The 13,884-nt window shown below is 40.3% G+C and overlaps 1 protein-coding gene across 3 annotated transcripts in view; it reads left to right on the forward strand.

The window, feature by feature from the left end:
* The window catches only part of TBC1D23 (TBC1 domain family member 23), a 68,039-nt gene that overhangs the window by 18,958 nt on the left and 35,197 nt on the right, over window positions 1-13,884 (forward strand). For all 3 annotated transcript variants that reach the window (XM_003943537.3, XM_003943536.3, XM_074403545.1), the window contains exons 3-5: window positions 704-809; window positions 2,818-3,022; window positions 10,860-10,983. In XM_003943537.3, coding sequence (XP_003943586.1) covers window positions 704-809; window positions 2,818-3,022; window positions 10,860-10,983 — 435 coding nt within the window. The remainder of the gene's footprint in view (window positions 1-703; window positions 810-2,817; window positions 3,023-10,859; window positions 10,984-13,884) is intronic.

The following is a 13,884-nucleotide window of genomic DNA, read 5'->3' on the forward strand; positions in this document are numbered from 1 at the left end:
ACTTGGGAGGCTAAGGCAGGAGAATTGCTTGAACTCGGGAGGTGGAGGTTGCAGCTAGCCGAGATCGTGCCACTGCACTCCAACCTGAGCAACGGAGCGAGGCTCGGTCTCACAAAAAAAAAAATAAATAAACAAAAGGTCATTTTTGTAAAAAATACAAAAATTAGCCAGGCATCTCCTACATGTATTTTTATAGGTGATTTGTCTAAATTTGGGTTCTAGTTGCCTACCTGTTGCATTTGAATATGTCACTTAAGATTCTTTAAATCAAGTTTGTTTTACATAGTTAAACCTTACAAAACAGCAAAAACATTTTCTCAATTTATTAAGTATTCTTCTGTATAATTAAAAAATATACATGGCACAGATGTACTTTTTCTTTGCCAGTACATTCTGTTGTTTTTACATTTAAAAAAAAAAAAACAAAATATGATTCTTGTGTAAATTTAGATAGCTAAATATATAAATATTTTGGGTAATTTATTGTATTCACTGACTCAACATGAAGTAGTATCTAATGTAGGAGGATTTAAAATCTGGTTAACTGTGACATGACTAAAGACTCAACATTTGGTGGATTATCGTTATCTTAATTGTAATCTTTGTTATTATTTTAATATTCAGGCCTTTGATTATTACAGCACATTTTCCAAGAATGAGGAATAACTTATGAAGCTAGTCTCTTTTTAAATCTTTCTTCCAGATTGCTCTGAATGTTGCAGGAAAAGGTGATAGTTTGGCATCATGGGATGGCATTTTAGACTTGCCAGAACAGAACACTATTCACAAAGATTGCCTGCAGTTTATTGGTAAGCTTAATAATTGTTTTCAAGCAGAGATAAATTTTGGAAGTAATTTTTGGGTTGAGGAATCACTCTTATTATCTTCTTATAATTTCAGAATTTGAAAAAGGTTTGTTAATAGCTTTAGAACTTTTCTTTTGAAATTCTTATGGAATATTGTCTACTTATTTTAAGAGAGCCTGGTTTTGACTGGGTGCTGTGGCTCGTGCCTGTAATCCTAGCACTTTGGGAGAGCGAAGCGGTTAGATCACCTGAGGTCAGGAGTTCAAGACCAGCCTGGCCAACGTGACAAAATCCCATCTCTGCTAAAAAATACAAAAATTAGCCAGGCATGGTGGTGGGCTCCTGTAGTCTCAGTGACTTGGGAAGCTGAGGCAGGAAGATTGCTTGAACATGGGAGGCGAAGGTTGCAGTGAGCTGAGATCACACCAGTGTGGGCGATAGAGTGAAACTCTGAAAAAAAAAATGGCCTAGTTTTTACTGTTTCTTTTTCATGGGTTTGTTGTAGTCTTAAATTTGATTTTTATATAATTAAAGATCTGTACGATTGTATGCAACCGTCAAATTAAAGGGGGCTTTGCTTCAAAAGTTTATCTATAAAGCATAGTTTGTGGTCTGCTGTAGAGAAACAATTGTAAATTGTGATTGAATAGGTTCTAATCACCCCACAAGATTATTTCTTTTTTTTTTTAGACGGAGTTTCGCCCTTGTTACCCAGGCTGGAGTGCAATGGCGCGATCTCGGCTCACCGCAACCTCTGCGTCCTGGGTTCAGACAATTTTCCTGCCTCAGCCTCCCGAGTAGCTGGGATTACAGGCACGCCACCATGCCCAGCTAATTTTTTGTATTTGTAGTAGAGACGGGGTTTCACCATGTTGACCAGGATGGTCTCGATCTCTTGACCTTGTGATCCGCCCGCCTCGGCCTCCCAAAGTGCTGGGATTACAGGCTTGAGCCACCACACCCGGCCCACAAGATTATTACAATTCACAGTATGGATTAATTTAGTTTATACTTGTTTTAAATTATCTGTAGTGCATTGCTGTATTTTTGTTTCTCTTTCCATCATATTTTAGTTAAATTATTGGCTTGCTAGGCCTATGCATGGTAAGCACAACTGAAACATTGCTGGTGTGGGCAAAAAAAAGAGAATTTGTTAGTGGAGAATGAATTTCTTTCCCTCTTCTTGACAGAGTTATACCAACAACTGTCCATCATGGGGTAGGTGATAATCCGTTTAGATAACACTTTAGTTTCCCAGGAATATGGCTATGCCTATCACTGCCTACCCCTTTAATTCAGATTGGCCATTTTTATGTTTGACATATCTAGGTCAGGCATTACTAAGTGCTAATGTTTAGTAAATGCTGAATGTATGGACATCGTCTGTTTTTTTTCCCTTCTCTTTCAACAGACTAGGTAAGAAAACGTACTTAAGTAAAACTGTTATTCTTAATTTTCTTTTCTTTAAACAGCTGTCTTAAAGTTAAAAAGACTGTTATGAGGCTGGGCGTGTTGGCTCACACCTGTAATCCCAGCACTTTGGGAGGCCGAGGCCGGCGGATCACCTGAGGTCAGGAGTTTGAGACCAGCCTGGCCTACATGGTGAAACCCTGTCTCTGCTAAAAGTAGAAAAATTAGCCAGGCGTGGTGGTGGACCTGCAATCTCAGCTAATCAGGAGGCTAAGGCAGGAGAATCACTTGAACCCAGAGGGCAGAGGTTCCAGTGAGCTGAGATCCATCGAACGGTTGCACTCCAGCCTGGGCGACAAGAGCAAATCTCCATCTCACAAAAAAAAAAAAAAAGAAAGAGTTTCGACTATGTTTTTTTCCTTGGATTTTGGATCTGTGAACCAATGATTGTTAAATATAAGGGAAAATGTGCTTTCATGTGGTTTTACTTTCTTTCTCTAAATGTACTAACACAGTATTGTCTGTTTGTAAACAAGTGTTATGTCCAGTAAGAGCCTCTCACAGGCTCTCGGTAACTTTATTTTTAACATTTATTTTCTAGATCAGCTTTCAGTGCCAGAGGAGAAGGCAGCAGAATTACTTTTGGATATCGAATCTGTAATTACCTTTTATTGTAAATCACGTAACATTAAATATAGCACATCCCTTAGCTGGATACACCTACTCAAACCATTGGTGCATCTTCAACTGCCACGCAGCGATTTATACAACTGCTTTTATGCCATAATGAATAAGTACATTCCCAGGTAAAATATTATTTAGTTCTTACAGTTTTTAAAAGTGAATACAGGTCTGATTTGCTGTGAGCTAAAGTTGCTAGATTAACTTTGGCAGCAAAGTAAAAGGCTCCAGTAATTTTGAAGGTTGTTTGAGCCATAATTGTTATTTTATTTTTGTGGTTATAAACATTTTTAAAGTGACTCTTTAGTTAAAAAATGTATACTTCTGAAGTGGTTACCAGGGTTGGAGTTACGGGAGAAAGTGGGGAGATCTAGGTCGAAGGTAGTTCCGTGGTAGTAACCATTTGTTCCGTGGTAGTAACCACTTGTTCCGTGGTAGTAACCATTTGTTCCGTGGTAGTAACCATTTGTTCCGTGGTAGTAACCATTTGTTCCGTGGTAGTAACCATTTGTTCCGTGGTAGTAACCATTTGTTCCGTGGTAGTAACCATTTGTTCCGTGGTAGTAACCACTTGTTCCGTGGTAGTAACCATTTGTTCCGTGGTAGTAACCATTTGTTCCGTGGTAGTAACCATTTGTTCCGTGGTAGTAACCATTTGTTCCGTGGTAGTAACCATTTGTTCCGTGGTAGTAACCACTTGTTCCGTGGTAGTAACCATTTGTTCCGTGGTAGTAACCACTTGTTCCGTGGTAGTAACCATTTGTTCCGTGGTAGTAACCATTTGTTCCGTGGTAGTAACCATTTGTTCCGTGGTAGTAACCATTTGTTCCGTGGTAGTAACCATTTGTTCCGTGGTAGTAACCACTTGTTCCGTGGTAGTAACCATTTGTTCCGTGGTAGTAACCACTTGTTCCGTGGTAGTAACCATTTGTTCCGTGGTAGTAACCATTTGTTCCGTGGTAGTAACCATTTGTTCCGTGGTAGTAACCATTTGTTCCGTGGTAGTAACCATTTGTTCCGTGGTAGTAACCATTTGTTCCGTGGTAGTAACCACTTGTTCCGTGGTAGTAACCATTTGTTCCGTGGTAGTAACCACTTGTTCCGTGGTAGTAACCATTTGTTCCGTGGTAGTAACCATTTGTTCCGTGGTAGTAACCATTTGTTCCGTGGTAGTAACCATTTGTTCCGTGGTAGTAACCATTTGTTCCGTGGTAGTAACCACTTGTTCCGTGGTAGTAACCATTTGTTCCGTGGTAGTAACCACTTGTTCCGTGGTAGTAACCACTTGTTCCGTGGTAGTAACCACTTGTTCCGTGGTAGTAACCATTTGTTCCGTGGTAGTAACCATTTGTTCCGTGGTAGTAACCATTTGTTCCATGGTAGTAACCATTTGCATGTGTTTTTTATAACATGTTGTATTTTAAGTATACACAAGAAATTTATTTTTAAAAAAGAATTTGTGATTTTAGAGTTTATATACATAGTTCTTCCAGTTTATTTGGTGATATCCCTATTTTAGTTTCTTTGCCTGTAAAATAAAAACATTACATTGTGCAAGTGAAAAGTAAAATTTTGGGGGTGCTACCTTATTGAGGAGTTTGGAAGCCCTAGAAATGTAGGCATTGAATGAGTAGATCGAAGTGTGCTGAATGTTAGGAAGGTGAAATATAGAGTGCTATGGGAATGTGTAATGGGGGCGACCTAACTTATCCTGGAGGTCAGGAAGGGCTCCCTTGGGTAAGTGGCATTTAAGTTGAGACCAGACAGATGCGCAGGTGGCTATGGTTGGGGTCATGGTGGAGGTCATGGCGGTGTGCAGCACTCATGAAGCAAGAAAGAATTGTTGCAGTTCCTAGTGCAATGGATCAGATAGTTACAATTTTAGTGCCAAAAAAAACCTTTAGAGTAGTCTAGACTAGTGGCTTGGCTGTACAACCTTGAATGCACATTAGAACTATTGGGGAAGCTCTTAAAAATCCCCATGACTATTTGCATACATGAATAACTAAAGCAAACTTCCTTGGTAACAGGACCTAGGCATCAGTCTGTTTAGAGCTTGCTGACTCATCTCAGCCTACAGCCAAGGTAGAGAACCACTCATCTGGACCTTGATAGTTAACTGGCTCTTATTTTTTTTTATTACTTTTTATGTGATACCACACTGTACAAGGTATGTGTTTTGTATTTTTTCTTCTTTAACAGTGACCACTAAAAACAACAAACAAACAAACAAACAAAAAAACAGTGACCACCGTATGGTAGGTATCTCTGATTTACAGCTACAGAAACTGAAGCAAAGGAAGAAAAATTAAATACTTTTCTAGGATTATACTTCTGGTGTGTGACAGATTCAGGATTTAAACCTAAGTTTGTATGGATAACCAGTACTTTAGTGATATGGTTCTCTACCCTGGTTGCTTGTTAGAATCAACTGAGGCACTTTTTCTCCTTCTTTTTTTAAATAACAACTTTATTGAGATATTGTTTACATACCATCAAATTCACCGTTTTAGTGTGTACAATTCACTGGCTTTAGTTATAGTCACAGAGTTGTACAGTGCAGCCATAACCACAGCCAATTTTGGAACATTTTATCACCCCAAAAAGAAATCCTATACCCATTAATAGTCAACTCTCTTTTCCCCCCAAATGGGAGAAAGGATTGGTATGTTTCCTCGCATTCCTCCCCTGTCTAAGGAATTACAGTTTTTATGTTTTTTATGACTGCCTTTAATGTTTAGCATTATGTTTTCATATGGCATCATGTATCATACTTCATTTCTTTTTTTTTTTTTTTTGCCAAATAATTTTTTATTGTATGCATATACCACATTTTATCCATCAGTTGATGGATATTTGGGTTATTTTCACTTTTTTACTGAGTACGTCACTGTGAACATTTGTATACAAGTTTTTATGTAGACATGTATTTTTAGTTTTCTGGGAAATGGGTGCCTACAAGGGGAATTGCTGGACCATACGGTAATTATGTTTAACCTTTTGTGGAATCGCTGGATTTTTCCATAGCAGCTGCATTGTATGTTCTCACCCACAGTCAGCGGAGATCCCAGTCTCTCCACATCCTTGTCAACAAGTTTGTCTTTTTGCTTATAGCCCATCCTAGTGAGTGTGAAGTGATATTTCATTCTGGTTTTTGACTTGCATTTCCCTAATGGCTAATGATGCTGAGCATCTTTTTATGTGTTTATTGGCAGTTTGTATTTCTTCTTCGGAGAAATGACTTCACCCACAGTACTTTTAAAATATGCTGGTCCCTAGAATTGTTGGGTTTTTTTTCTTCCATTAAGTCTTTTGCCCTCCTTTCTTTTTCCCCAATAAGCTGTTAGAGTTTCACATATAAGTGGACGGCAAAGAGCGTCGGTATAGGTATTTTTCAATCTCCCCAGCTGATTCTGATGTGCACTAGGATGGAGAACCTCTGCGCTACCTTGAAGCCATACTGCTTGATGTAAGGAAAACAGACTTGAAAATACCAGGAAGGCCGGGCGCGGTGGCTCACGCCTGTAATCCCAGCACTTTGGGAGGCCGAGGCAGGTGGATCACGAGGTCAAGAGATCGAGACCATCCTGGTCAACATGGTGAAACCCCGTCTCTACTAAAAATACAAAAAATGAGCTGGCATGGTGGCGCGTGCCTGTAATCCCAGCTACTCAGGAGGCTGAGGCAGGAGAATTGCCTGAACCCAGGAGGCGGAGGTTGCGGTGAGCCGAGATCGCGCCATTGCACTCCAGCCTGGGTAACAAGAGCGAAACTCCATCTCAAAAAAAAAAAAAAAAGAGTGAAACTCCATCTCAAAAAAAAAAAAAAAAAAAAAAAATACCGGGAAACAAGGCTAAGGTCATGGCAGAGCCAAGACTTAAATTAACGTTTAGGAGTAATTTTGTTGTACCAGGTCTTTGAACTGCCTGTATTTTAGCACTCTTCATGGCCACCTCTTGCTCTAACAGAGCTAGCAATAGCAAGAGACAAGACGTCCCAGCTTTGAATGGTGGAGATGGTAGTGAGGACCAGTGGGGAGAGACTTCTGCATTGTGCTGTGTAACATACTGTGTTGTCAGCTTTCTCTAGTTACTGCTTCCGTGACTTCCATGTGGAACAGCCCTTTGGCCAGGGTCAGCATTAATGTCCCTGGAAAGAACCCTGAGCCCCACAGAATGCTGCTAGAACTCCATTTTAACATATCTTTTTCTTTTCTTTTTTGGAGACAGAGTCTCACTTTGTCACCCAAGCAGTAGTGCGGTCTTGGCTCACTGCAACCTCTGCCTCCTGGAATCCAGCGATTCTCCATACCTTGGTCTCCTGAGTAGCTGGAATCACAGGCATATGCCACCACTCCCAACTAATTTTTGTGTTTTTAGTAGAGATGGGGCTCCACCGTTGGCCAGGCTGGTCTCAAACTTCTGACCTCAAATGATCCACCTGATTGGCCTCCTAAAGTGCTGGGATTACAGGCGTGAGCCACTGAGCCCAGCCTAACATATCTTCTTTTTTGTTTGTTTGTTTGTTTCTTTTTTGAGGCAGGGTCTTGCTCCGTCACCCAGACTGGAGTGCAGTGGTACCATCTCGGCTCACTGCAACCTCTGCCTCTTAGGTTCAAGTGATTCTCCTGACTCAGCCTCCTGAGTAGCTGTATTTACAGGCGTATGGCCCTATCACCTGGCTTTTTATATTTTTGGTGAAGACGGGGTTTTACCACTAACATATCTTCTTCTTACAGACTCACATATAAGATGGTAGAATCCCATCAAGCACAGTGCCTTGTAGTTGAGAGCAGGTTTGCAGTATACAGCTATTAAATGAACAGATGCTGTTACAGTGGCTGACTCCCAGAGTTGCCCCACTGAAGATGGTAGGAACTAGGCAGTTGTTTCTATAGTGCACGTCCCTGCGAACTGCACGTTCTGCCTTAGCATTCTTTTGCCTTGCATTCATACAGTAGGGTAAGTATTAAGACTAAGGAGGAGGTAACCTTGCTGATATGAATCTAGTTCTATATCTGGGCACCTGAATTGCCAACCTGGGGCCTTCTCTATAAAGCTTTCTGCCACCTGCAGTATCAAAAAGTGTTAGATTGAGAGTCATACCAAATCCAATGTTAATCTTACATCTTAGATTTTAGAAATTATTTTTTATTATTCTGTTTAAATTACATTGTAAAACTTTTTTTCTTTTTAAGGCAAGATCTCACTAGGTTGATCAGGCTGGTCTTGACATCCTGGTCTCAAGTGATCCTCCCTCCTCAGCCTCCTGTGTAGCTGGGACTACAGGTATATGCCACTATGCCCTTGTATAAAACACTCCTTATTAATGCTGTAATGTTAAAATTGTGAGGCCAGGTACAGTGACTCACACCTATAATCCCAACACTTTGGGAGGCCAGGACAGGTAGATCACTTGACCCCAGGAGTTTGAGACCAGCCTAGGCAACATAGTGAGACCCTGACTCTACAAAAAAATTTTTTTTTTACTTAGCCAGGGATGGGGGTGTGCACCTGTAGTCCCAGCTACTCAGGAGGCTGAGGTGGGAGGACCACCTGAACCCAGGGAGGTTGAGGCGGAAGTGAACCGTGATCCTGTCACTGCATTCCAGCCTGGGAGACAGTGAGACCCTGTCTTAAAAAAAATAAAAATAAATAAAAATATTTAAAAGAAACTATAGCATTAATTTCATTGATTTTTTTTTTACATGAGGCCTTTTACCTTCATTTTCTTCACAGTTTACTTTTTTAGAGATGGTACCCCTACAAAAATACCACTGTTGAAATATCGAATTATATATGGAAGGGGGCAGTATGGCGTGATGACTTAATGTCCTGTTTCTGTGTACAAGTCTTACATTACTTCTTAGCTATTTTACCTTCAGTGAGCGACTTGACAGTTGAGCCTCAGTTTTCTCATCTGTAAAATGGGTATATATTTCATAGGATTGTTTGATAAAATGTAAGGTAAAATGAAATAACTTTGTAAAATGCTTATTACATTGTCTGGCACATGGTATTTCCTCAATAAATAGTTGACTTTTATTGTGATGGCCTGTGCATCTGTTTACAGTTTTCTGCTGTTTCATTAGATACATTCTTGACTCTTTCCCTTGTAATAGTAGAATGTATCTCAGTACGAAAGCTGAATGGAGTAGAGTTTATAGAACTGAGGAATTAGTGAAGCCTCCTTGTCTAAATGAAGATTGAGTCAGCACCTTGTTAACAGTGGCACCATACTTTAACCAAACTGTCTGTAATTAACTGTGTTTGCAGTATTGCTTTTTTGTTTTTAACTGTATTGGTTAAAAAGTAACTACCTCTCTAGCCCAGCATGGTGGCTCATGCCTGTAATCCCAGCAGTTTGGGAGGCCAAGGAGGGAGGATCGCTTGAGCCCAGGAGTTCAAGATCAGCCTGGGCAACATGAGGAAACCCTGTTTTTACAAAAAAATACAGAAATCAGCCAGGCCTGTTGGCATAGTACCTATAGTACTAGCTACTAGGGAGGCTGAGTGAGAGGGTGGTCTGAGCCCAGGAGGCAGGTTGCAGTGAGCTGAGATCACGCCATTGCACTCCAACCTGGGAGACAGCCAGACCCTGTCTCAAAAAAACAGACAAACAAACAGAAAAACATGTAACTCTCTCCCAATATCCAGTACCAAAGCTCCAGTCTCTTTTGAGACATTTTTTTCTATGAAGTATTCTGTTTGAGTTATTGCAAACATGCACACAGGAACATGAGTTAATACGAATATAATAGTATCTAACAAATCCTCTGGGCTGGAAAGATTTTCTAAGAGTGCTGCTTAGGTGGGAGTTAGAAGATAATAAGGCTTCAGAATTTAAGATCAGGGACTGAGCCTGGGAAGGAGGAAGCAACTAGCTTCCTGAGGAGCGAGCCTCGTTCGCGGACCTGCTCCCAGGCTTGTTACCTCTGGGCTCAAATGCTTGGGTACCTAGGTGTAGGGACAGTAACTTTTGGATCAAGGTTGTGAGTAGCTACTGTGACCTGTGGCAGAGGAGTCTTCTTAAAGCTGAGCAGGCTGAAATGCTTCCTGAGATAATGACTAGAAACTGTAGGGAATCCACGGCCCAGAATGCGCCTGTGTGTGCTTTGTAATTATTCCTAACTTTTATTTTAGGTTTAGGGGTACATGTGCAGGTTTGTTATATAGGTAAATTGTTTGCTATGGGGGGTTGGTGTACAGATTATTTCACCACCCACGTACTAAGTAGAGTACCTTCTTTCTACTTTTGAAGTCTCTGGCAGCAAAATGTGATATTTGTTTTTAAAAAGGCTTTAGGTAAAAATGTTACTATACGTGTTTGGTGCCTTTTACTTTAAAACAACATTCAGATTCAGTTTTCCCATTTTGCTCTCACAGTAACCCTTTGAAGTAGGACAGTTGTTGAACAAAGTGAGTATTTCCACACCTTCTGGAATTTGCTCTGAGGACTTGGTACTCAGGCCACTTCAACAGTTTTTAAGGTCACTGTTTCTGAAATGTTCGCCTGCCTATTTCAGACTTGTACCTTTGCTAAGGACTTTCCTAATTGAGTATATAAACTGTAGAGCTAATGTGAGGCCTGCTTTCTAGAAGTTCCTCTTTTTTGGCAGAGAAGGAAGGGGCTGGGCTTCTTCAGGACTCTCCAGATCTCCTTTTGGGATCTCAGCCTTATCAGAATAACCTGAGCGTTGTTTTCAGTGATCCCCGTAGTACTCTGACTTAAGTGCCGCTTGGGTTCACCTGCAGGAATCTCCCTAGAGTGGCTTGAGACCTGTTTCTACAACTTTTGTCAAGCCAGGGACATTGAAAAAGGTGTTAGCAAGGGACCCCTGCCTGTGCTGTCAGGTAGGCGTCCAGTGAATACTGTGGAAGTGGGGGTAGCAGGAAGATTGGTTACTAATGTGATGATTTCTGATTTATTAATGCAAAAAACTCTGCTTCTCTTGTCTTCTAGGGATTGTTCCCAGAAGGGGAGACCATTTCATCTCTTCAGGTTGCTCATCCAATACCATGAGCCTGAGCTTTGTTCTTATCTTGATACAAAGAAAATCACTCCAGACTCCTATGCACTCACCTGGGTAATAAAGTGAAAGTAGGAACATTTAATGAAAAATAGATTTATATAAAACCATAGTTAGGCGGGGTTTTTTTTTGTTTGTTTTTTGTTTTTTTTTGTTTTTTTCAAAGAAGCCAAGGGGTAGAATTATTGGCATTTCAAAATAACTTTTTTTGCTCTTCACTTAGGTTAGTTCAGATTATTTGATACGATGTTTACTTTCATTTTACATGTATTTGTAAATATAACTAGTATTTACAACTCATTGCAACTAAATATTACAATTAATATTTACATATATGTAATAAATATGAATATATACATGTAGGATATGATACATACATCAGTTCAATTGAGAACTTTGTTTAAATTGATGATGTGTATAAGAATTGGTGTACAGTCACAAGGAAGATGACTTAAGATTATTAAATGGTTAATATAAAGCATAACCCAGTGCTCTATCATACTGCTTTTGTATTTTCAGTGGGAAGTCTTATTTGAGGTCTGTGATCCTCAGTCCTTTTGGTGTCAGGACCCTTTACACTTTTAAAATTTGTTGATGATCCACATGGATTATGCTGAGAAGAATTTAAAACTAGGCTGGGTGTGGTGGCTTATGCCTGTAATTCCAGCACTTTGGGAGGCTGAGGCAGGCAGATGAGTTGATGTCAGAAGTTTGATACCAGCCTGACCAACATGGTAAAACACAATCTCTACTAAAAATAAAAAAAAAATTAGTCGGGTATGGTGACATGTGCCTGTTATCCCACCTGCTCAGGAGGCTGAGGCAGGAGAATCACTTGAACCTGGGAGGCAGAGGTTGCAGTGAGCCAAGATTGCACTACCGCACTCCAGCCTGGGCAAAAGAGTAAGACTGTGTGTCAAAAAAAAAAAAAAAGTTAAAACTAAGGAATTTTAAAGGTTTATTTATTTAAAAGTAATTATAGATTTATAAAATGATGATATAAATAGTCTGTTTTAAAATGAACAGCTATTTTCCAAAAGAAAATTCGAGTGGTAGCTTTGTTTTATATTTTTGCAAATCTCATTAATGTTTGGCTACATCAAAGATGGATTATCCTATCTCCTTTTTTTTGAGATGGAGTTTTGCTCTTGTTGCCCAGGCTGGTGTGCAGTGGCACGATCTTGGCTCACTGCAACTTCTGCTTCCCGGGTTCAAGTGATTCTCCTGCCTCAGCCTCCCAAGAAGCTGGGATTACAGGTGCCCACCACCACGCCTGGCTAATTTTTGTATTTTTAGTGGAGACAGGGTTTTACCATGTTGGCCAGGATGGTCTCGAACTCCTGACCTGAGGTGATCCGCCTGCTTCAGTCTCCCAAAGTGCTGGGATTACAGGTGTGAGCCACCGCACCTGGCCCATATCTACTTCTTTATTCAGTCTGTGATCGTATTACATAACATGTAGCCATTGGAAAATTCTATTGTTTGTTTTTGAGGGAATAAATATGAAAAAGGCAAGTAAATTCTACATATTTTTGTAACGATAGTTTTGACCTTACAGATCCCCTGTAAAGAATCCTGGGGTCTTCTAGGGGGTCCTCAGACCACGCTTTGAAAACTGCTCTTCTGGTTAACTTGGAGATCTTTCTAAAACAATGATTGGGTGCTAGGAGACTATATATTCTTATTGTTTTATTATGTACTACTTAACTTTTCTTCAGGAAGAATCCCATTTCTTCCAGTTATTAACTGTGTGATCTAAGATACTTAGCCTCTGAGTTTCCATTCCTCATCTGCAAAATGGAGATAATAGAACTATACCTACTTCGGAGGATGATAGGATGAGTTAACAATCAGGATATGGGTAATTGGAGAATTCTAACTGGTTTCACTTCTGGATTCATTAAATCTCAAACCTCAGTAGCCTGTTCTTTAGTTCCCTCTTGGACAGTCTTGTCACTTTTTTTTTTGAGATGAGGTCTCGCTCTGGTCTCCCAGGCTGCAGTGCAGTGGCACGGTCTTGGCTCACTGCAGGCTCCACCTCCTATGCACAAGTGATCCTCCCACCTCAGCCTCCTGAGTAGCTGGGACTACAGACATGCACCACCATGCTCGGCTAATGTTTTCATTTTTTTGTAGAGACAAGGTCTCACTATATTGCTTGAGCTGGTATTGGTCTCCTGGGCTCAGGCAATCCTTCCACCCAGGCCTCCCAAAGTGCTTGGGATTACAGGTGTGAGCCAAGCCTAGTCTTGCCACTTTGAGTTAAAACAATAAAATGCCTATAAAACTGTAGCTTCTCTGAGATTCATATGTTGCCACTGAATCTACTTATTTATATTAAAGTAGTAAACGATTTCTCTTAAGCATTTTAATAATTACTGGAGGTCTCTCTGCCTAGGAAATGCCATTTATGATGATGCCAGAGCTCTGAATTCGTGCTGGTAGCTGGAGGTTTAAACTGAGTGGTTTCTCTTCAGCCAATATGCCAGATAGTTTATTCTTGCTAGTAGTAATGAATGCTGATGAAATGGAGTTTTTTAAATATCATGAGGTGAAACAACTAAAAAGTAATTCCTAAACTTTGAGAAGAAGCTGTCACTGTGAGCAATGCAGTGGTAGCTTTAGTTTAGCTAAGTGAGCCCTTAAAGATGGCTGTATGTTACTATTCTGTTTGTGTGTGCCTCTTCTAATCTGTGTTTATAATCGTAATTTTTAAAGCAACCACAAAAGACCTTAGTCACATAATGCGTTTTAATAGCCTTGTGGCTACGTGTGATGGCAATGACGTGGGCTGTGGAATCTTAGGCTTTTTGCTATTCCCAACATCACTCACTAGCTCTGTGAACTTGAGAAAGTAACATCATGCAAGCTCTTCACCTGAAAAAAAATGGGGAGTAATTTCTCACCTGTGAAGTGAGGAGAAATGTGGTTGGTTACTTTGCAGGCCTGTGGTGAGAA

Source organism: Saimiri boliviensis, chromosome 8, assembly GCF_048565385.1.
Source record: "Saimiri boliviensis isolate mSaiBol1 chromosome 8, mSaiBol1.pri, whole genome shotgun sequence".
Taxonomy (NCBI): domain Eukaryota; kingdom Metazoa; phylum Chordata; class Mammalia; order Primates; family Cebidae; genus Saimiri; species Saimiri boliviensis.